Below are 24,825 nucleotides of genomic sequence, written 5' to 3' on the forward strand. Positions count from 1 at the left end.
TACCAATACCAATTACCTTACTAGATGAATCGTTTCTCATACGCACAACTCTACCTTCAATCGAACTGTATGTGGAGAACCATTCTCTATTGGGACACATGTGGAAAGAACATCCTGAATCTAAGATCCACTCGGACCTGAGCTTGGTGTTATCACTTGTTGACACTAACAAGAAATCATCACCATTTTCATCGGCCAAATTAGCACCAGCTACATCTTCCTCGTTACTCTCAGCAGCTTTTTTATTTCGCAGTTTATAACAATCTGCTTTGACGTGACCTAACTTTTTACAATAGCGACACATTTTATCTCGTTTCTTTGATGCTAGCAAAACGGAAGCTTGCTTATCTGTCTTGCTATCCAAATGAAGCTCATTGTAGAGTTTGTCTTTACTCAACAAATGACCCTTCACATCTTCGAATGAAAGTTTGTCTCTACCATAAATCAGGGTCTTCTTGAAAAACTTGTATGAAGGGGTTAAAGAGCACAATAATAGCATAGTCTGATCTTCATCGTCAATATGAACCTCAACATTCTTTAAATCATTTAAAAGAGTAATAAATTGACTGATGTGATCTCTAAGAAGCTCACCTTCGTTCATGCGAAACGTAAATAGACGTTGTTTCAACATTAAACGATTAGCCAGAGACTTAGTCGTATAAAGAGTTTCTAACCTTTTCCACAAGACGGATGAGGTCTTCTCCATCAATACCTCCTGCAATACCGTATTCACGAGGCATAATTGGATTGCAGACAAAGCCTTTTCATCAAGCTCTTCCCATTCTGTTTTATTTAGATTCTCAGGCTTTTTCCCAGTAACAACCTTTTTCAAACCGGATTGAACTAGAATTGCCATCATCCGAACTTGTCACAGATTGAAATTTGTCTCACCATCGAACTTCTCAATTTCAAATCTTGTTGCTGCCATCTCTGAACGGGCTGATCTATAAAAATTGAACTAGCTCTGATACCACTTGTTAGGATTTCGACCCGATTAAGCAACAAACAAGAAAATAGCGGAATAAATTGAGAAATTGAACACACAAATTTAACGTGGAAAAACTCCTCCAAAGAGGATAAAAAACCTCGAGCAAAGATAATTTTACTATAATGGCAAAAGAACGAAGAGTACAGAAGATGGAGATAAAAACTAATCTCCGAAAACCCGAAAACAAAGAACCCACAAAACGTAAACACAAAATTCTCTAAATGTGTTATGAGTTCTAATCTCTAATGGGTATATTTTCTAATGTTGTAAAAGAGCCTATTTATAGGCTAAATTCATAGATCAAATAATAATAAAATAATCTAAACTAATCAGTGTTTGATTGAAACAAGTAAAGAGAGTTTAACTAAAAGATTATTTTTCAAATTTGACTGGAAATAGGAGTCATATTTAACATATATTAAATGAAATTTTTTTAATATAAAGATTAGAAATAATATAAATAAATAGATTAATTAATGAAAAAGTTGACATTTTATTAAAAGTTCATTTAATAGATATACTTTAGGGGGTTTGGATCTTTTTATGTATAAAAACTTTGGCTTCCTTTTCAAAATTAAATTGGTATTTTTTTTTGCAATAATAAAATTTTAAAAAGTAAATTAATTGATTACGCAGCTATAGTCCTAACATATAAAAAACTTAAGGTTGAAGAGTAAATGGTTAAAAGTTGTTCAATATTCAACTTAATCAGAATTATTAGTTAAGAAAAGTTAATCTAAAAATTAGATAACATCATCCATGGGTGTTGATTTATAAAATTTAAAATTTTTTTTTATGAATTATAAAAGTAAGGCAAAATCCGAATAACAAATACAACTAGTACAATTTGAATTCAGGCTACACCTAAAGTAGTAAACATTACATCAAGTCATTACATGGGATTCAAAATTTTAATTTTTAAATTTATATTTTCTGAACATCTTAATGATTCAATTATATTGCAACTTAATTATTAATCATATGATTTTTTTGGGGCGATATTAATAAAATGGTTAATTTAATACAAATAGTTTAATTTGATATGGAAGCTAAACTTAAAATTTTAATTTATTTAAACTAAATATTTAAAGGTTTATAATATAAAAGCATAATTTTTTTCTTAAATATGTAAATAATTTAGTAGATTTAAAATCATTTTATTTTCTGTAAACTTTGTCCAAAAAAACTTTGACCAACATTTATATTTTAAAAGGGACGTAGACTTAAATGACTACGGCAGCAGGGGCATTTAAGGGGTACACGGCCTTTTACCCTCTTGTCTCGATTAAATGTATAATTACAAGTTTTTTATTTATTTATTTTGTTATTCTTTGTGTGTTATTTTATCGTTTATATTTAAGATTTATTATCTCAATTTTTGCGTTTTTCTTTAATGATAAAATATATTTTATTATTTTATCCAATTTTTTTATAAATTTAATTTCTTTTAAATATATAATTTTTACACTGTGATAAAAATTTTAGTAAAGATAAAATTATTTATCAAATATTTGAAATTGTTGTAAAATACAAAAAGAATTAGGTTTTGTAAGTATTAAAAAAATATTATTAAATTATAATATGATAAGTGTCTTTTTTACTTTAATTTATCATTAGTAGAGGTGTGCATGGGCCGGGCTACCCGGCCTGGCCCAAAGGCCCGCCCGAAAAATGAAAGGGTTTGGGTAAAAATATAGTCCCGAAATATGAGTTTGGGTAAAAAAAGAGGCCCGTTTAGAAAATGGGCCGGGTTCGGGTAAATTTTTTTTGCCTGAGCCCGGCCCGAATTATATACTAAATATATATATTTTTATTTTTAATCATATTTATATATTTTTTTAATTTTAATATAATTAATTTTTATTATATTTTTAATTTGTGTATTGTTTTAAAAATTGTTTTAATATATTTTTATTTGTTTTTTTTAATATTTGTTTTAAATGTATTTGATTATTTAATATATTTTTAAAAAAATTTATTTAATGAAATAAGTTAAAAAAATTTAATATGGGCCGGGCCGGGCCTGACTCGAGCTTAACAATTTTATTTCGGGTTGAGCTTAGACAAATTTTTAGGCCCATATTTCGAGCCGGGCCTAAAATTTTTAGTGGGCCCGGCCTGAACCTGACCCGGCCCGGCCCATGCACACCTCTAATCATTAGATGTTGGTTTCTCATTTTAAATATAAAATAATTTTAAAATTCGTGATCACTATACTCACTTAGAAATAAATAAATAAGTACAATATTGTTAAGAGTTATGGATTTTCTTAAATTTATCATCTAAAATCGGTAAAAGTTTATAGAAGAACCCACCAAACCGCATGAATTCCTTAAGTTTTTTAATGTTTATAGTTCAGTGAATATGGGCTTCATTTAGGCATAGAGGTCCAGAATTGATGAAATTACCTTGGAAACGGTAGATTTTGTCAGTATGTAACCCTTTCTCTAACAAAAGACGAGCTTGGCATCGGATTTTTATGATATCAAATCACAAAAAAGAAAAAGCTGCTGCCGTCATCCGATTTCCCAAACTCCATCCTATAAATACATATCATCATTAAGGTTGGTTTCCAAAGCCCAGTATCGAAGACAAATGAAGCAACGTAGTAATACAGAGGGTGCCACCATAGAAGGCGGCAAGAAGATCAAGAATGCTGTGGAAGGCAATGAAATGGATGGGAAGAATAAGAATAATGGGGGGGGAAGTGGCGGTGGAGAATTGGTGTGGTTGGGAGGAACGGGCGTGGTGGTTAAGAGGTGGTGCGATGGATGAGCTAATGTCATGGGGTTGTTTCTGGTCGCCGTTCTGGGGTGTTGATTATGTGGACTTTGCTTACACTGAGATCTTCAGTGATGTTGCATGGGATGATGACATTTGGAACTTGAAGACCATCGTGGAGATACCCAAGCCCTGAGATTCAGACCAAACAAGATTGGGACTGAGTTAGTTGAGCTTTTACTTTCACAAATTAACCAATAATAATTTTGGTGTTAGTTACATTAATTCTAGTATGGGTAGGAACAGTGTAGCTGTTGGTCACATCTTTTAACATATATTTGTTCCCACAATATAATAATAAATTAGCTACTATTTCATTTTTTGCCAGAATGAGATGTTTCTTTTTTAAGTTAGTGTATGGATTTTTAATTCGTTGATATAAAGACCAGGTTCAATCTCAATTTTTGGATTAAAAAAGAAAAAGATGTTTAGGATGAATGGGTACCAATTAAGAAATGGATGCATTGCTTAGTCAACCCTGGTGTTGAGTTGAGTGAAAGGCTAAAATATAGACCAACAAATTTTCACTTACGACTCAAAACTCATATTAGAAATACAAATAAATTAATATCCCAAAAAGGAAGACTCAAACTCAGGCTAACCAGAAGTCGATGCTCAATTTTGACACAAGGTTGGGTTCAGTCATCAATGGCTGCTCCAGATTACACTTTTTGGGTTACACCATAATCACCACTTTAGTTTATGAAACCATCAAAGGTGTTGACCCAACCACAGAAGAAGACTACATATTACCTCTCAACTATTCCTTATCGCTTCATCATTAATAACCTTCCAGTATAATTTTATGTTAAAACAGAAACTTACTAACATAATTTGTATGTTCAAAGGCTTTATTGCTTGAAGTTGTAGTAGCCAGTAGCCACAAATAGTCGAGAATGCTCTGTGAATTTTAAAGAAATTAAATATTTTTATCTGATTCGTATAGATGACAGACAATACAACAAACAACAAAGAATTCGAGAAGATCGCTCAGAGCAACTGTTGAGCCATCAGTGACGACACTTTGATTTAATCATAGGCCCGCGTCTTATAGAATGTGATTCTAATGAGTTTGTCCAGGGTAAGAAACTAAAGACCCCAATAATCAACCACATACTGAGTTATTGAAAAAAAATGCCTCGGAATGAAGCCCAGCAACTCAGGTTGCTTTTTGACTTATTAAAGATATTCGAGACGATTTCCCCTTCGTTAGCATTGCCAAACATCCAACATACCTTCGTAGGTGCCATGGCTTTCAAATTCCTCAACAATATAAAATTATATCAATCTATCATTTCAATATCCACGAGAACATGAAATGACATCCGTCTCCAAAAATAATATGTAAATTTTCATTCAAATTGAATTTAGCACTTTCTTAAGTGAAAATATTATAAACATATTTATCCATTTTATGATTTAAACATGATTCTATTCAGATCAAGGGCGATATTTAAGTAAAACACTCTCAATAATAAGGACTTTAAAATTTAAACTTGATTCAAATACCAATAAAAAAATTCTACTTTCACTTCTTATATTCACTTGTTAATAAATGCTTAATTGACGAGTTTACTTAAACAAACAATAGGATTAACTTTTAAAAAAATACTTTTTATATACCCAATAAAACAAAGCACTATGAACAATATCATAAGTTCATAAATATCAAATTTTGTTATAAAATAAAAAGATTGAGACTAAAGAATAAAGAAAATAATAGAGCAAAAGAGAGAGTATATTTTATTGATCAATATGAATGTTCTACAATACTTCTCCAAAGTCGATATATAGATATAACTAATAACTATTAGAATTTAGGGTCTATTTGTTTCACTAAAAATGGCTTCCGGAATATGATTTATGGAAAATGACTTACTTTTCTTAATTTTTTTTTTGTTTGGATAAATCTCTGTAAAATATTTCCTATTGTTTGACCGATTTCATAAAAATGTTTCATAAAAGTTGTTTTCAATGAAACAAACATACATTTGAGATTTTATTATCTTTTCATTGTTTAATTTAGTTTGTTTTATATCTATAAATTTATATTTTACATTGTTTTGTATATATTAAAAATATTTTGTTAAATTCAGGTTGATTACGTCATTTTTTAGTTACATGACTATCAAGTGAGTATTTTTTTAATTTAAAAATGTAACATCAACAAAATTGACAAAAAAATTTTAATAATGTCAATAATTGGACTTGATTTTCAAATCTGAAAAGTAGATTGATTAAATTCTTGAAAATAAAATTACAGAGACTAAATTATAAATTTGTGAAGAGTACATAGACTTATAACATATTTTAACCTAATTTATATTACAAAACATTTATTATTAATAAATTTATAATTGTAGTATATTAAAATATTAATATTGAATATTTTAAATAATAATATGTGAAGAATATTATTTAAAATCATTATTTTTAAAATTTATTATTAAAATAAAATTTAAATATTAAATAATTTATTAAAATAATAAATTATATTAATAATTTATTATATGACTAAATATAAATAATTAAATATGTATGTTTAATAATATTAAAAAATATAATATTTTATATCAATATTTTAATAATTTTAAATATTTTTAAGAATAAAAACAAAATTTTATTATCAATATAATAATATTAAGTTTGATTTAAGTTAAATTTTATGTAAAAATAAAATTACCTATAGAGGAACTCCTTTTCGGAAAATGACTTACATTTTTCAAAACGGTAAGTCATTTTAAGGGCAAAAGGACTTATTTTAAGTTGACCTGTAAATCATTTTTCGTTGACCAAGCTGTTTTATGTGAAACAAACACAGGAAAATATAGAAAACATTTTTCATAAAACCTTTTACATGTAAACAAACAGACCCTTAAAGTACATCAAAACTTATTTTGATCTTGGTGAACATTCACTTAATAATAAAATATTCATAACACTCTCCCTTAGATGTCCATTGGTAGATAATGTGTCTCATGAAATTCTTACTAAAATAAAAACCCTGTGGGGAAAAGAAATTCCTAGTGAATGAAAAAGAGTATACATATTTATAATACGCATAACATATTACCTCATTAAAAACATTATCAGGAAAACTCAATAGGACAAAACATCGGTTAAGGGAAAAATAGTACAACGCATATTTACTTTTCCTCATGAAAACATCACATAATATCTTATATTCTACGTATTCAATCTTAAAATGATCATATGAACGTATTTGCTAAGCATTTATATCACCGTTCTTTTGAAAGTCATAAGTAAGAAAAATTTTTAGAGAAATATATTTTGATCCCTTCAAGTGTTTCAATAATAATCATAACAGATTTTAATTATAATTCTTCTATAAAAATACAAACAGGTATTTTGGATGATTTTATAATCCTCTTTCAACTACCATTCATTAAGTCAAATTTACCAAATATGTTCAAATTATTTCAATTCATATAAATAAATAATTTCTCGAGAATTTCAATATACTTCTAACATTCTAAATCCTTCAAGAATTTTGATATAAACTTTACTATATAGCGATTCATAAAAGGTTGTAACAACAACCATTAAATGCAAGTTAAATCTTTTATGAACTGTTAGTTTAACAATATATCTAAAGCTTATTCCATCCACCACAAAAGAACATTGTATCTTTTTATAATCAATGCCAGGACTTAGCGAAAAACTTCGTATTTTATTCTGTTTTTGCAAAACTACTTCATTTGTACTCTCACTGGCTTTATATTATTAGATATTTGGACTATTGGTCCAAAAACTCCACGAATTTAATTTTACTTGAGTTGTGTCTTTCTATTTTGACCAATCTACTTCATGTCTATATTTCTCAATAGATTTATTCAAGATTCTCCTTTTATTTCATTATTTCAACAATAATATTGCATGCAAAACCATTGTTGACCGCTTTTATTATCGGTTCTACATTTTCTCAAATTGACATAACTTATCGAGATTTCTTTATTTTCACTATTTTAATCTTTAGTTTCAAGTACCTCAATCTCTTTTGGAGTTTTAGTTATTAGTTATGTCTTAGGTCTCTTCTGGAGCATCTGCATCCACTATATGACCATCTAGAAGAATTTTTATCTTTGGAACCGATCAATCTATTATTTATTCTAACTGATTGTCCTATTGAGACTTTGATTCAAAATATTAGATGGTATATAACACTTGGTTATTCTCATTAAATTTGTAAATACATATGACAGTTAACTTGTAATAAAGTGAGTTATCATTTTTGAACTTTTGGTTCAAATTACTGTTTATAAAGATCTAAATAATGATATCTCATTACAAGCAATGATTTCATTCAGTTATTATCTCTCTCCCCCTAATATCAGGAAAACTATCAAATCAAAATAGCAATAACAAATCATGTCATAATTGAATCTTCAATACATTCATAACATCTAATAATACGAGGAGACTCGTAATTAATATATATTCCAACTTTCTTTTGAGGATTCACTCATATTTATGCATTGTGCTGGAGCAATCAGAACATATACGCACATACAAAAATTCTAAGATGGAAAATATTTAGTTCTTGACCAAAAACCAATTGTAATAGAGAGTATTTATAACTTATTGGCTTGATGTGTACAACATGTAAATCAACATAATCTCATGTTGAAATAGGAAGTTTAGTTCTCATAAGTAATGATTTAGATATTAATCATAGGCGTTCAATCAATCATTTGTCTAAACCAATATGCGCATAAATAACAAACTTTTACAAAAGTTTTTCAAACTCAATCAATAAAAGACTGAGATATAAACTCATCAACTTTAACAATATGAATTTTTTTAATTGCATAATCTCAAATTAATTATTTAAACAAGCAATCTTAACAAGTTGCAAGTTGATAACACATATGTGATTATTTTGTAGATGCATCTACCAAAATCATATAATATCAAAACCATCAACATGGTGGATGAATGGGCCCATATTCAATTCAGCAATGCAAGACATTAAATCTCAACTTTAGCTAGTGAGTTTCTAATAATTAATTTTGATTGAGAACAAGTAACAAATGAGAATTATTTAAATTAAAGAATCATCTGATTCTTTAATGAATGTCTATATGAATTCTCAATTAATTTTTGCATCATATATGATCCAAGATGGTCTAACTGGTCATGCCAAAAGTAAATGTATTTGTATCAATAAACTTTTGGTTTAGTTTAACATGCATTTTAATTGTATTAATAATGTCAATATAAATTGTGACAAATTGATAATTTTACTATCATTCTACCACATCCGAAGTTCCGGGGTTAGTGAACTAGGTTGTCGATTTGAGCCCGGGTTTAATTTTGAAAAATTATGGCCCAAAAATTGGTTCAAGAAATTAGAATTTGGTAACCGGAAAATATATTTGTTAAATGGATTTTGAAAATAAAATCAATTTACGAAAGAACTTAGGAAAGACTTTCAATTTTTAAAAAAAATGTTGTTTTGTAAAGGGATTTAAAGTTGAGAGTAGCTCAAAAGCAAATATACCAAAGTTTTAAAATCAGCCTATTTTCCCTCTTCACCCTCCAATTGGCACACGACTTCCCATTTCCCTATCTATTGCCGTCAATTGAAAACCCCCAAACACCATTCACAAATTTTGATCTCCAAAAATTTAATCATTGTGATTTTCAGCTTCTTTCAAACACCAAATTCTTTTCAAAATCAAAGAAGAACATCAAAAACACCATCAATTTCATTATTCTTCTCCTAATGGATTTTTTCGTGAATTTCAATCAATCGTTCGTTATTTTCTTCAACCGAGGTAAGTTTTTTTATTATATTATATGTAGTCTAGCATTTGAGATCAAGTTTTAATCTGTTAAAACAAGAATTTTAGGTATTAGTCGAATTTGGGATCGTTAATGGTAGAATTGAGATTTTTAAATGAAACTATTATTTCTAGGTGTTTTTCAACTTGTTTTTGGTGAGATTCAGAGGTTCTTAAACTCGTTTTAATCTTTCGTTAAAGGATTTGAAGGTTATATTGATTTTTTATTAAAATTAGCCATCAGCGTCGAAATTTTTTGGAACCATAAATCTAGAAAATTTTGGGTGTTTTAAAAGTTGAGATCCATTTTTTAATGAGTAATTAGATGTTTAGAATCAATTTTAAGCAATATGAATAAGTCCAGATTAAGAAATTTGAGTTTCGACTAAACTAGTTGAAAATTTCGGTTCAATACGGAGCTCGTTTAAACTTGTATTTTTGTTTGAATTGAGGTGTGTTTTTTTCTTTAATTGTTTATGCATATTGTGTATTTTTGGAGTCGTCATTGGTAGGAACGATTCATTTTATTAAACGGGAGCTTAGGTTAGCCTAAACACCTGTCCTATGTTTTGAGTGTAAGCCTTCTTACTCATTTTACTTCATTTTGCAAAATTGTGACTATGTGATTGAGATGAGAAATATGATGTGTTAATGCAGCAAGCAATGTGTGATTGTGTTAGTATGTGATATAGAATTTCTGGTTTTATGCACATATATATGATTTAATATGGATATAGCTTATCGAGCATTATATGAGCATTTGTAAGTGTATTAATGGGAAGCATGATAAACATACTATATGGAAGTGTTAGGGTTGTGTACATAAGGATTAAGAGCAATGATAATATGCATTAAAACGGTAAGTGAAAATGTGTGTAATAGTGGATATTTTGGCCTCGTGATCTCTTGAATCCGTTGGATATAGTTGGCATGCCATAGGATTTGTAAGCACTCACCCTTGTGTTGTGATTTGGGCATTGAGCCAGAGACAGTTTGGAGAAATAAGGGAATGTGAGCTAAGCTCCATTCATCGAGACATGTTCGTGTGTTGGAGAGTCTTAGCTTAATGCTACACTTATGGGATATATTTGACTCTTTGAGTCATTGGTGTGATAGAGATCTGTGTATCCAATGTGTGGTGATAAAAACCACTTTTATGTTTCATAATTTCAAGTTGCCAAATTATCATGAATGGTTTTTATGAAATTACGTTGTATGTAAATGCATGTTAAAAATGTAAGCTAATTATTTGGGTCAATGAAACATGAACATGATAAATTACTTTGTTATGAATATGCTTGGGAATGCTCCTGATTAACCTATGTTGACGTGCATGCTTTGTAACAATTTCCAAAACATTCACTGAGCTTGTTTAAGTTCACACACTCTTCACTAAATCTTTGCAGATAAGTAGCATCTTTGGTGTGAGTGGAGCGACCAAGGAAGTGATCCAACCTAGGCAATAAACTTTTGAGTAGGTAGTTTTATAATCTTTGGGTATTTTGAATAAAGGCAATGTAGGTTAGAGTTTTGGTTGACTATTATCATTATTTAATTGATTCTATTATGGTTTTGGATTAATGGAATGTTGATGTTGTTTTGGACTTTGGTTATGGACAATTTGATGTTTGATACTATGATTGATAATGCATATTGGAAAGAAATAATGTTTGAGTATGAATATTTCTTTGCTTTGCTATGTTTTTGACATCTTAAGCAGAGGTATCAATACTCGGGACTAAATGTTGATACCATGGAGATGGAATGTTTTTACAGGTTGATAGTAACTCAATTTGGTATCGATACTCAATCACGAGTGTCGATACTAGTGATTAAAATACCGATACCTTTGCCAAAGTATATATAAAATGTTTTGATTCAAAAATTGGCAGAATGCTAAAATGGTATCGATTTTCACATTAGTATCAATACCTAATTTACTAAATATTGATACCTACGATTTTGTATCGATACCTATGTTGATTTCTTTGGAATTTTAATAAATGGACCCTAATTACAATTTAAACTGTTCCTAATGTCGTATAGTGTAAATTAGAAACGAACACTTTTGTAAATTTTTAAATTTAGTAGTTGTTGCTCATGATTGAAGCTGTGTGAGCTTGTATGTAAGTTCGATGTTTGTTGTAGCATCCTTGTACTCTGGTCCGACAATCGGGCCAGGTGAGGGGTGTTACACATTCCATTTACTTTGTATCCACGTAAAAGTACTATTGTGACATTTACTAGTGGAAGTGCCTAAATCAGTGTGAAGTCTACAATGCCACTAAGTCAAAAAAATAAATATAATTTTCAAATAATTATATGTAATATTCGCTTTAGGGATGAACAACCCGTTTTTCAGTGATGTCAAAAATAGTGGTTTTGAAGCCACCAAATTCGACGAGTAAATGGGTAAATATTATATTTAATATTTATGAGTTAATTGTGACTTTGAAAAGGTTTTTGATATAGTGATTTTTGTTTTATAAGTGATTTATTAAGTTCAAGTGATTTTAGAAAATGAGATATCAGGACCTCGTTACTATAAACTATACCGTAAATATTCTTATAAATATTTATGGAATGTTATTAAGGTGGTATTAAAGTTTCGTTGAAAATTTTTAATGTTTCGATAGTTAATTAAAAAAAGGTTTAAATTGTAAAAGATGCAAAACTTAGTAATTATTACATTTAGATGATTAAATAGCTTATTAACTAAATGAGGAAGGACCTATGTGGTAATTTAGCCTTAATTAATATGGTTGGACGACAACTTGAATGGAAATGATAAAATAATATAAATTCAATGGCAATTTTGTAATTAAATGAAAATTAAAACAAATTACAGTGAAATTAAAACATTTTAATTTCATTTCTTCTTCTTCACTCCACCGAACACCATAGCTATGGGGGAGGTTTCGGTTTTAGTTTATTCCTTTACATGTGAGTATAATTGATCCTATTTCTTGTAATTTTTATATTTTTAAGATCGTTGCAACTAGACCTAGTTAGCCCGTACATTCGATTTTGAAATTGTTAAAGATTTTGAATGTTTCCATTGATGAATCTTGGGTTTTTTTATGTTAAATGATGAATTTGATATATTAATTGTTATTTAAAAGTATTTTATTAAGCGATTTTTAATGAATTTTTCGATTAATGACTAAATTGTTGAAATAGTAAAAATACAAGGGTTTGTTGTGAAATTATTGCAAAAATAGGCTATATCGAATGCCATGAATATTAGGCTAGCATGGGTTTGCATTAAAAATGGCTAATTTGTATGTTTTGGGCTTAGAGACTAAATTGAATAAAAGTAAAACTTTAAGGGTAATTTTATATAAATGTCAAAAATGATCAAATTGCATGAAATGAATTGTTTTATTGTCTAAATTAATATATTGAATGAAATTATTAATTTAGATCAAGATCGGGGGAAATCGGGGAAAATAGAAAATTACCAAAATGCCCTGAACTTTGGTATTTCTGCAATTTAGCCAGGTAAGTTCGTATGAACTATACTATGTATATTTTTGATTAAATTGAATGTTATTATATGAATTTTAATGAAAATAAATCCATATATATATGTTATTATACAATTTAGTTTATAATGAAATGAGGAAAATTCAACGACGCACAATGATTATCGAGTCCCGTTTGAACCGTAGGATTGTATAGGATACAAATGACATGTCATTAGCGATTACCGTGTTTCGGGTGCTGGTCTTGTACGTCCTACTGGTGGCTGAGTTTCCAGCATGTGTTGCGGTTACTTAGCTTGTGTAAGTAGCACCGTGTAGCTACTTCCTGACTGACAGCTTGTGTGAGCAAACCTATATACGGCTCGAGAGAGAGCACTGATATGAGATATGTGATAGTAGTGGCTTCGACCACATGTTGGCACTTAGTGTGCGAGATTCCTGTGTATCCGAATTATTTTAGTGGTTCAACGGGAAATGTTCTGTTACGAGACGATATGAATTCGATATGAATTAATATAGGTATATGCATGAAATACATAGAAATGATGGTACATGATATATTGATATATTGAAATGGATGATATATGTATATGAAGAAATGGTAAGAGAATGATATGTATCATGACATGTACATATATGAATATCTTTGATATGTTGATACATGAAAATTATGTAAGTTGAGATGAGTAATAAACTCAAGTGTGACATGTTGAGATAATAAGGTTATCGATGTTAAATTTATATGAAATATGTTCAAGTATGATAACAAGTGTTGTTTGATGCTTAGGCAAGTGTCAAGTTGTTGGTTGAATGGTAATATGTTTAATTATAAGTTGCATTGAAATGACAAGTGCTCAAATGAAAATATGCTTGAGCTCATGAAAGGGTGGTAAGGTTTAAAGTTATTTAAAATCCTACTATGCTAGGGATGATATGTATGAATGATGTTGTGGATTTATTCACCTTGTGAGTTACTGAATATAGCTTCATGAATCTTGCGGTATAAAAATTAGATTTTCCTTGATATGTATAAATTTCATATTTGAAATGACATGATATGATTAAAGTTTATACGAGCTTATTAAGCATTCATTGCTTATGTAGTTGTTTTCTTTTACTTTTCAGATTATCGAAAGCTCGACCGGGTTGAAGCTTGTCGAAACTATATCACACTATCCATCAGTTCTATCAGTACTTTCGGATGTTTTGATTTTGGTTATAGTGGCATGTATAGGTTATTTTGGCTAAATGTTGGCCTATATGTGTTTTGTTGAGATTAGCCACTTATTTGGTTTGTGTTTTGGAATTTTGGTATGTGCATAATTTGCCTTATAATGTTGATGTGTGGAATGATTTGTGGTTGAATGATGAAAGGTAAAATAGTAATTAAATATGCATATTAGGTATGTTTTATAACTTGGTGTGATTTAGTACTATGCTATAGTAAATGTATATGTATTTGATGCTATTGAATAAGTGGTACAATTGGTACCAAATGGTAAGTTTTGGTAAATGATTTACATGTTGTGTATTAATGCAATTATATATAAAATTTGGTTGATTACTTGGTTACATGGATTACATGGTTAAACATATTTATAATTGTCATTTGAGGTGCCTAAGGGCATATTGGTTGTATGTGAATATACTACATGTTTAAGGTTTGATTTTACGTGTTTTGGATGCCATAATATGGTTTATTTATATGCACAATGTTAACTGTAGGTACATGCCTTGTTGGGTGAGAAAAATGACTGGTAAAATAGCTTACTTTCGTCCACACGGGTAAAGACATGGGGGTGTGTCTCAGCCGTGTGTGACACTCGGCCAGGTGATATGGCCGTGTGTCCCCTGTAGCTTGTAAAGGTTTGCAAGTCAGTATGTTCACACGGCCTAGCACACGGGCATATGGCTTGGCCGTGTGACCCAAATCAATAAACTCACACGGGCTCAGGCATGGGCACGGGATGGGACACGGCTGTGTATCCCTATTTCGAGTACCCATACGGTCGTGTGACCCCTGTAATTTTGAAAATTTTAAGTGTTTTCAAAAAATTCTCTAAGTTTCCAATTTAGTCCCGATTTGTTTCTAATGTGTATTTTGGGCCTTGAGGGCTCGTATAAGGACAATATGTATGATTTTGATTGGTTTTTGACATAAATGCTATATGATATGAAATGTTTGCATTTTCTGTCTGTTTGATTTGTAAACTCTGATAATGCTTCGTAATCCTATTCCGACGATAGATTCAGGTTAGGGGTGTTATAAAGGAATATGCCAAAATATTCAAAAGTTCAAAAAAATGAGTATAAAATTTATTATATTTATTGCATACATTCACTTCAAGGAATGTGCAAAAAGTAATTCAAACAATAATGTAAGCATTTATTATATTTCTTACCAATAAGATTATATATATATCATTTGCTTAAAGGAGTAATAAATTAGTATAAATTATTGAGCATTCTCTACTAAGAATAAACATTTGGCAACATTTTGAATCATCCATCTTCTTCTTATCTATTTGTTAATAATGACAATAAGTTAAATTTTCATAATTGTTATATATTGCTACATTCACTTTAGGAAATAGAGCAGAACTGGTGGAACAAATAACTTGTTATTTTGTTTAGCCATAAGGAGATATGAGATTAATTCAAAATACTTTTAAAGTCCTTTTAACAAGGGTTTTGCATAATCAGTTAACTACCAAGAATAACTACCTAGGTCATGTATAGAAATAAGCCTAAATTAAATATGTGAATAAAAGTCACATCTCAAACATAAAAATACGACATAATGAAAAACTAGCAATTTTTTCCTTTATAATCATCATCGTAAACATGTATGAAATTTAATCATTCAAGCTCATAGAACTTTTCATTTACAATTGCTCATGTCATTTCTCTAAATAACAAATGGAATAATATAAAACGTATGAACTACTACTACTACTTTAATCATTCTTAAAACTAAATCAAATCTGAATAAAATTCATTGGTTGTTAACACAAATTTGCATACTAGATATGTTTTAATCAAATATATTATTTAATTATAAAACCTACTATAGTGACATAAATAAATCAGTTAATATTTATTTTAATGAACAAATGAGACGCTTAAAATAATATGTAACCCATGTAATTGAAACTTAAAAAGAAAACCATATCAAACATTTAAATCATATATCAAGTCGATTTAATATTTAAATATGTTCTTTTTTTGTTCTACATTGAGTCTTGACGATTTTATCAAGAAGTAAGTAAATTAAACTCCAGTAGTAGACTTTGAATCCAATCAAAATTTATTAATAGTAAACTTTGAGAGTGGATCTTATTTTTCATGTGTACAACAAGTACATAACCAATGATTTTTATACATAAGTTGTCTCTCGTAGTAAAGAGTTATTGGGAATTCGTGTTCTTTTCTTGCTTTCTTCATTTTTCCACTTCTGGTGGTGAGAAAATTTATTACATATTGTTACATTCTCTTCAGGGAATTGTTAGATTTCATGATTAAGAATTTTTGTTCAATCATAAGTAAACATGATATTAACTCTTGAAAAAAATTCACGATATTGCTACTGTAAGAACACATTTGAAGCATGAAAAGTTGAATAAGTTTCCTCCTGCAAGTTTTCATAAGTAATATTTTTTTCATAATTTTAATTAAGGACTTATTTTGAATATTGTAAAGTTATACTCTCAGTTTTAAAAACTTGCAATTTTAGGTGAATCCAACCATACTGAGCTTTAAAAGAATTACCATTTTCTATTGCTCATATTTTTCTTTTAAATTATTTCATAATTTAAGTAGATCTTTTATGGTCAAATATTTTGCTTTCAACTTCTTAATGGGGATGATGATAAAAGAAGATCACAAAGATAGTCACAATCAATTCAATCTAATAACAATAGTAATAAATATAAATCAATAATCTAATTCTCTCTTTTTTCATCCTTTCAAAATAGATATTTATAACAATAGTGATATATATAAAATATAATCTTTTTTCTCATTCACAATCTAAATATGAGATCCATTACAATGAAATGCATTAACCATCACAAAATTTTTTCTTTTTAGATATTGACATATTAACTATTCTGGAGCTTTCAACTAATTTTGTACAACCAAATGTTGATATATTAACTCTTTTGAAGCTTTTGACTAATTTTGTATTACCAAATATTGGAATAATATTGGTTTAAATTTTCTTTTATGCTTGTGTTCACTTTGGGGAATGCAACAGATTTAATAAGATAGACTTATAAACGTCCCAATTGATTCTTTATTTCATAATTACCATCGTCTTCACTCTAACTATTATCACGAGTACTATTATAAGTATTAAAATAACTTTGAATTAATGATAACATTTGCAAATTTATAATAAGAAACAATTTAATCATAATATAAATTGTGTATAATAAAACAACTCGTAAACTATATTTTTCTCTCTTTTATACGCGAATGATATTTATAATAAAAAAGTAAGGATCATATTATGATGAAAATAAAGGGGATGCATATTAAATACATAAAGTACTTATAATGAAAATTTATAAGCAAAGACATAGAATATTTATACATATAGTATTTGTAAAGCGTCAAATCACCTCATCCAATAGATATAAATTTTCATGCATAATATGTATTTTAATCATGCTAACATACGATTATAATAGCTGACCCAAATTAATATATAAGGATTAATATATGCATAAATCTCATTAGTTTCTGTATCAAAGTCAGAGGTTAAGGTATTCTATATTTCTTAAATAACAATTTAACATTCACAAAAACATTAAATTCAACATAAAAAAATATTTTGACACAAACACTCCACTGTTTCAAAATATATATATTTTTTTACCTTTGGTGCCTTGTACAAAATATCAATTACGATTAAATTATTCAAATTTCTTGATACTATAATAAAAATTGAGTGGGAAAATGATTAATTTAAAGCTTGAGCATGTAGATACCTTAACAGAAGCCACAAGCGGATATTACGAAAACGCTCTTATGATCAATGATGGGAAAAAGCAACGCATGATTAAACAGATTTTCTCTTCGTTTAATTTTATTTACATCATTTATGAAACCATTAATTCTTTCTCCTTTCTCGAACTGTTTATTGGAAGGCCTTGGGCACATTGCTATATTTCAATTCCATACAGCACAAGCCTCAATTGAAATAACAGCAGCTTTAGGAAGCAATCGATAACAGCAAATTTAAGGATATTTTTGTAACTTATGGAGAAAAACAACTAAAATTGAATCGTGCTGATAACATGTTATAAAATAAAAAAGACAGAGAAGAAATAACAAAGAAAATGAGAGAGCGTATTTTATTGATCAATGAAAATTCTCTATAATGCTTCTTCAAAACCTATATTTATAGATATAAGAAATATAAACAAAATAGAACTATACTTCTAATGACGACATCCCGTCATTTTGTCAGCATAATCAACCGAACCAATCAGATTCTCTCTTCCGTAAACCCTAAAATGTTCGAACCGATTATATATATATATTTTAAAACAATGAAGTTGAGATTGCATGTCGATTTTGTTTGGGGGGATTGAAATTCATAATCTCCCAAAAATGATCAGTTAATTTTTCGTCATTGAGGTGTTTTTAGGGTTTTTATTCTTCCAACTTTTAATTGAAGACTATCATTCATTCATTTTAGTTGATCCTTCTGAAGTAACAACCAAAAGAGCGGTTTAATCGATTTTTAATTCGTTTAGATTAACTTCATGGCAGAGGCTCCCCGGGGCCGTGTTACTATTACTCTCGGACGTAGTGGCCAGGTATGTGTTTTTATTCATTTTTCTCTTCCTATTTTTTCCTTTTCTTATCTCGTAGTAATTAGAGATGTTCCTTGAGTATTTTATTTATTACTGACAAAATGTAGGAAATAAACTTGAAATTAGTAGGAAAATTTTCCTTTGAGCAAATTGTATCCAGTTCGACTTTGAACGATTTAGTTTAGCTTGTAGGATTTTACTTATTTATTCTTTGAAGTTTAAACTTTTTTGTTTTCTCCCTTTTTAATGGAAAAGTTAGTTTAGTTCCTTTTCTTTTTGTGTGTGTTCGCTTGTTGTGAATCTGAACTTCATTGATTATGCTGCTTTAGGTTGTGAAGAGGTCCGGAGCTGCATCGGATGATTCTCTTCCTGTTGCTGGAACTAAGCGGTCTGTAAGGGATAGATTAGGAGGCAATATAGATAGTTCCTTGTTGAATGGCGGTCAGCTCAACAACAAAAGGTATACGAATTGTACTGTTCCTTTAGAAGTATTTCACAATCTTGCTTCGTAATGTCCCTGTTTCTCAGTGTCTATTTAAGTAATGTTCTGTATTTCCTAGTGGATGATAATGATGATCATGACAATGATGATGATGATGTTGCATTCTGTTACTCGTTGCTTATTTGACCCCTTATTTAAGGTTTTGTTTGATTTAATCAATAGTATTTGTTTCTACAGGTTTGGGTCTTGAGAGTGACTATTAGGCGAGGACATATTCAACTTATTTTCAAATTTGTTCCTATAATTTGGTGTGCAGGACATCGTAATTTTTCCACTTCTGAATGTTGGATATGTGTTGGACAAGAATAGTTTAGGAACTATAAAGAGCTATAGCAACCTAGACCACAACTGCTAATCCTTTGCCTTCTCTTCAGTGTTTACATTCTATGTAAATAAGCTCACACTATTAGATTATCAGTGAAAATTTCTTATTTAAAAAGTTATACCAGTGTTTTGTTCTTTTCTACAGACAAAGAGGCGATGGTCAAAGAGCAAGTTTGAATGGTACAAATATGCGCTTCTGCTTTGCAATATCTTATTTGTCTGATTTCTCAACTGATTGTGAGATTGCTAACATTTCTTTATTTGAAAAAAAAAAAAAAAGATTTCCACATTGGTAAAGATGACCTCCGGTTTAAACTCCTGCAAAAGAGTGCATTTAGACGGGTTCAGAGTGACAATAACCAGAAGGGTATGGACCTTCGTCAAAAGTTGTCAAGACTGGGACAGCCTCCAGTTAACAGTTATGAGACACATCAGCAAATGCCTGATTCGAAGGAGAGAATACCTGAACCTAGAGATCGCATGCCTGAATCAAGGGAAACCAGTATCTTGGGGAAAATTCCTTCTACAAGAAGCGTGGATGATTTCCCTCATGTGACCACATCAAGTTCTTATTCTCCTTGGACTTTAGATCATTTAAGACAAAGATCACCTGACAGAGTAATGGGTGCTTCTAGGGGTTTATCTCCCCCAAGAAATGTTGAGCTACAGAGAAGGCCAGTGAGCAGGACCTATGATGATGTGAGGACAGTTCCATACATGGGCAAAGATGTTGCTGATGCTCTAAGGCCTGTGAGTACAGCATCTTTTGTTACAAAGTCCACTTTGCCTACAACTTCAACTAAGCCAATGCCACCAGGGCCTCCAATTCCAATTACAGTTCCTCCGAGCAATATTGTACAAAAAAGTTCATACTTGGTACGTACTACTTTCTGTCTATTTTCCTTTCTACCAGTGAAGAATGAAATTAACTTGTTAAATCTATGTTACTATATTCTCTTGTGAGTATCTGCTGCTTATGTTCATGAGTCAGTGTGTTCTTTACCAGATAACACTTGACAAACTTTGTTTGATGAAGTGTCATGTTTGCATTTGGCAAAAGAAATGAGTTAAGTTATTGCTGTACCATTGTTGTTGAAAAGTCAAGACCTATCTTAAAATATTTCTCCCTGAAGAGGATAAATACATAGAAAGTTGTTTGGATCTTCCAATCTATTAAGATTTGTTCTCAATGGTTTTCAGTTGTCTACGGGATGGTATGATATTCAAAATGTTGTAGAACCAATTATCTTTCTGTTGGTTTTCCAAAATTTTTTTGGGCACTAAATATAATATTACTTTTTTAGGTATTTGACATACTTGATTGTATGGTAGAAAGCTTCTGCTAGCCCATGGGTAGCTATTGATCTGGTCTCGGTTGGTTCTGAATAAATAGTACATAAGGCTGCTTTGAATCTGTATGTTAACTTGCCCTAGATTGTACTATTCTACTATTACAGTTATGGAATTTGATATTGTAGGTGTTACTTGTTCTTTAAGAACACCCCCCTTCCGTTTTCACTACCTCTCTTTGTCACATGTGCTAAGAATCTTCTCCTCTATGAAAGTATTTCTATTTTCTGCTTTTGCTTATTAAAATTTGGATCCTAAATAACTCCTTTCATCTCTCGTCTCTGTACAAGCATGTCTGCTTTCTCTGCTAGTGCTAACCCTTTGCTACATTGACTCTCACCATATATTGTAACACTTCCGGCCCCATTTCATCAAGTGTCTGCTGTTATTTGCTATACAATTTATGTTTAAATTGCTAGTCATGATGTGATCCCAAAGACCTTTTTCTAGAGTTATATGCTTACACTGAGTTTTAAAGAGCAGTGTTAAGAAGAATTTTTTTACTTTTTTTCTTGTTTTGGCTGGCTGCTATGTAGGGTGATGAACAACAAACTGTTGAAGGCTTGCTACATTCCCTGGGACTGGGAAAATATGCTATTATATTCAAGGCAGAGGAAGTAAGCAACCTAGTTCTATGGTTAAACTCTTCTAAAGGATTTCATTTTTTAAAGAAAAACGGTGTTCATGGGAGGCAGTGTTATTTATTGATGGTACCTTTTTGCTTCCTTTGTTTTCTTTGGTTATATAAGTACTTCAGTGGTTTGTCGGTATTGATGCAATTGAAGATCTTAGGAAGTTTCTTGCATCTTCACCTAATGCAGTATTTAATGTTTTTTTTCCCTTTCTGATACTAAAAAATTGGCATCAATAGTGATTTTGACTCTTTTTTTTTTTTGTCACAATTCAATTGATCTTGGAGGGACTGAGGATTACTCATCATTTTTGATTCTTAAATGCATCACTTTCAGGTTAAATATCCCAGGCTGTTGGTAATGCAAAGTTCACTTCATACATGCTTTGTCTGAATAAAAATAAAAATGGAACTTTGTAGAAGCAGAGATTATTAATTTATGTTTTATATCCCCCAAATGAAACTTTGACCATTAGATCCAGAGACTTTCAGCATTTGACTCTCTGATTTTAACCTTTGCACAAGGTTGAAGTTTATGGGATGAAAGGAGTTTACCTCTTAATATGACCTTCTAATGAGCTTCCTCTTGTATCAAAGAAAAGGAGGATTAGTATATAAAGAAAAATTTCATTTCCTTCCCCATGCCAGTGAAAAATGGTAGGGGATGTTATGTAGTAGAAAGATAACAAAAAAAATGTAATTCTAAGGGCACAAGGTTGGTTTTGGGAGGACACCTTTCTTGATAATCTAATAGGGGATATGATGAACCAATATTTTCTTGTAGCTTTTGATACTTGCAATTGATGCTTGGATTTTGTGTTAGAAAGATGCAGGCATAAATCTATCTTATTTGATTTTAATTTTACAATATTGAAATTTACTGACTTGAAAAATGCTGTGGTTGTAAAATTTGGAACCTATCTTATAAAACAATGCAAAGCATCTTCATGAAGCAGTGGGTGATTGATGTATGCTGACAGACTGTACAGTGAAAGTTTTCCTGGAAGGAGGTTGTTGCTAGTGCTATCATGCAAAATTTGAAGATTTACTTCTGTGTCAAGTTATTGAACTATCATGGATGGATATTGTGATTTTGAATGGGGCATTGCTTTCTTGTTTTATCTGTATCCTCCTGATTCAGCTGATCTCTAGATTTGATATTCTACTCAGGTGGATATGACTGCATTGAAACAGATGGGGGAAAACGACCTTAAAGAGCTGGGAATACCTATGGTATTTTACCCTTCCTTTCTTATTTGATTGTTTATTATTAATTTTTCTGTACTTTGTCTTTGTAATTGATGGCCTCAAACTATTAAATTGTGGTGAGTTTCACCCACAAAAAGGAAAAAAAAAAAGAGCTGGGAATGATTTGAATGCCTAAGTTCATGATAAATGCCTGGCACTTGTTTCTGTTGCCAAAGACACATTCATTCTAACTCAAGGGTCGCATTTAGTATTGTGCCTTTGCTGACCTGAGAATACAAAGCTCAATATGAAGTTGATTTGCTGGATTATATTTATTGTTGAAAGCATAGTTTGTTTTGTAATTGTCTGTTCTCCTCACCCCTCAGTGTGTGCGCAAAAAAAATTAGTCATTTTAAGATGCAACAAATGAAATCTATGCATCGAAGTTGCTAAACTTGTCCCTGATGACTGCGGTTTGATTTGCGTTGCAGGGCCCTAGGAAAAAGATTCTTCTTGCTCTCTTGCCTCGTTCCAAAAGGCAACCATGATTAATATTTTCATGTGATGATTAGATTCATGAATGTTGTCTTTAAGTAAAACCAGTGTATCTCTCTTTTGGGATCGGAAAGAAAATGGCCCTTGAATCCAATCAGTTGGGATGTCAAAATTTTGGATCTCTAATACTGCTGATTCTGATTAATAAAATGGTAGTGTCGACCAAATTTTGAGATGATACTAGAAGGAAGTAGAAACTACTGATATCAACGTTGTATGTTTTTGTTATTATTGCTTGTGCAATTGATTTATAACGCATTCTTTTACATGTTTCGTCATTCCATTGACAGCAGCATGAATATGATGCCTTTATGTATTATTTTATTGCTGTCAAAATTCAAATTAATGTTAGAAAGGAATTGTTGTGAAGAGCATGTGTTCTCCCATATATTGTTTGTTTTGTTCCTTCACTAGGAAATAATGAAATATCCTTTTTTAACATTTAAATAGCCACGATCAGATCTGATGGAAGTTGATTTAAAACAAACCCATGTCATGCAACCAACATAAAAGAATGAATAAGCTAAATTATGTTGAATAATATTTTTAGTTTTAAAGCAATGGTCGAGTAGAGTGTAATGAAAACAATATATAGGTTAAATATCCCATAAGTATTTATAGTCTTCGAAATTTTTACTTTTATTTAAGAATTCTTATATATTTTTATTTTTAGCAATTTATATCTCTCTTTTTTTTTCAGATTTCAAAATTTAGATCCAATTGTCAATAGTGTTAAATTTAAGTTTACTACAACTTCATTTTTTTTAATTACATTGTTATTAAGTGAAATTATCTTAATTCAAAACCCCATACCAACAATTTTAACAACAAAATTTAACTATGCTAATGGTTCGATTTGAATTTCGAAACTTGAAAAGTAAAAAGACTAATTTTCTAGAAACAAAATCACATGGATTAAACTTAAAAGTTTATGAAAAGTTTAGGGATTTATGGCATAAGTTAACTTGATACATGTTGATAAAAATGAAAAAAAAAACACCTTTAATTGGGTAAGACGGTGAAAGTACTTGGTAGGTTTTTTTTTTTTTAATAATCTTATTATAAGTTATGATTATATATGTTCTTTTTGGTATAATGCCTAGAACTACTTATAGCTCCTCTTTAACCCATAAATAGGAGGAAATGCACTTCAATGCACTCGAACCCATTCCTTCCTGCATTGGCAATAATGCCCATGCTAGTCGAGTTGAGACGATAAATACTTGGTAAGCCTTAGTATAAGGATTGAATCAAATTAGTCTATATTGTTAAATGGATTGGTTAACTTTTAATAGAGTTAATATTTATAGTTTAAATATAAAACGTTTTTTTTTCATTTGTTGTTTAACTCAATACAAAAGATTTTATTTGCAAAACAATGAGAAATTTAAAAAC

General features: G+C 30.1%; 1 protein-coding gene across 3 annotated transcripts; it reads left to right on the top strand.

The window, feature by feature from the left end:
- Nucleotides 1–18,495: 18,495 nt before the first annotated feature.
- On the top strand, nt 18,496–23,696 carry LOC121228188 (uncharacterized). 3 transcript variants are annotated; one of them, XM_041111453.1, is made up of 7 exons: nt 18,496–18,883; nt 19,210–19,340; nt 19,852–19,886; nt 19,987–20,582; nt 21,593–21,766; nt 22,858–22,920; nt 23,367–23,696. In XM_041111453.1, exons 1-7 carry the CDS (start codon nt 18,830–18,832, stop codon nt 23,421–23,423), a joined length of 1,110 nt encoding a protein of 369 aa, XP_040967387.1. In that variant the 5' UTR covers nt 18,496–18,829; the 3' UTR covers nt 23,424–23,696. The 3 variants fall into 3 exon arrangements, with proteins under 3 accessions (XP_040967387.1, XP_040967388.1, XP_040967389.1); XM_041111454.1 differs by having other exon boundaries at nt 21,593–21,673; XM_041111455.1 differs by lacking the exons at nt 22,858–22,920; nt 23,367–23,696 and adding an exon at nt 22,628–22,851.
- The last annotated feature ends 1,129 nt before the right edge of the window (nt 23,697–24,825 follow it).

Source organism: Gossypium hirsutum, chromosome A04 (genome assembly GCF_007990345.1).
Source record: "Gossypium hirsutum isolate 1008001.06 chromosome A04, Gossypium_hirsutum_v2.1, whole genome shotgun sequence".
Lineage (NCBI taxonomy): Eukaryota > Viridiplantae > Streptophyta > Magnoliopsida > Malvales > Malvaceae > Gossypium > Gossypium hirsutum.

What these genes read in the sequence shown, in the direction of transcription:
- LOC121228188 (XM_041111453.1), top strand. Translation starts at nt 18,830, where the DNA reads ATGGCAGAGGCTCCCCGGGGCCGTGTTACTATTACTCTCGGACGTAGT. An exon ending in GGCAGTGTTATTTATTGATG is followed by an intron (nt 21,767 to 22,857) that starts GTACCTTTTTGC and finishes TATTCTACTCAG; the next exon opens with GTGGATATGACTGCATTGAA. An exon ending in AAGAGCTGGGAATACCTATG is followed by an intron (nt 22,921 to 23,366) that starts GTATTTTACCCT and finishes TTTGCGTTGCAG; the next exon opens with GGCCCTAGGAAAAAGATTCT.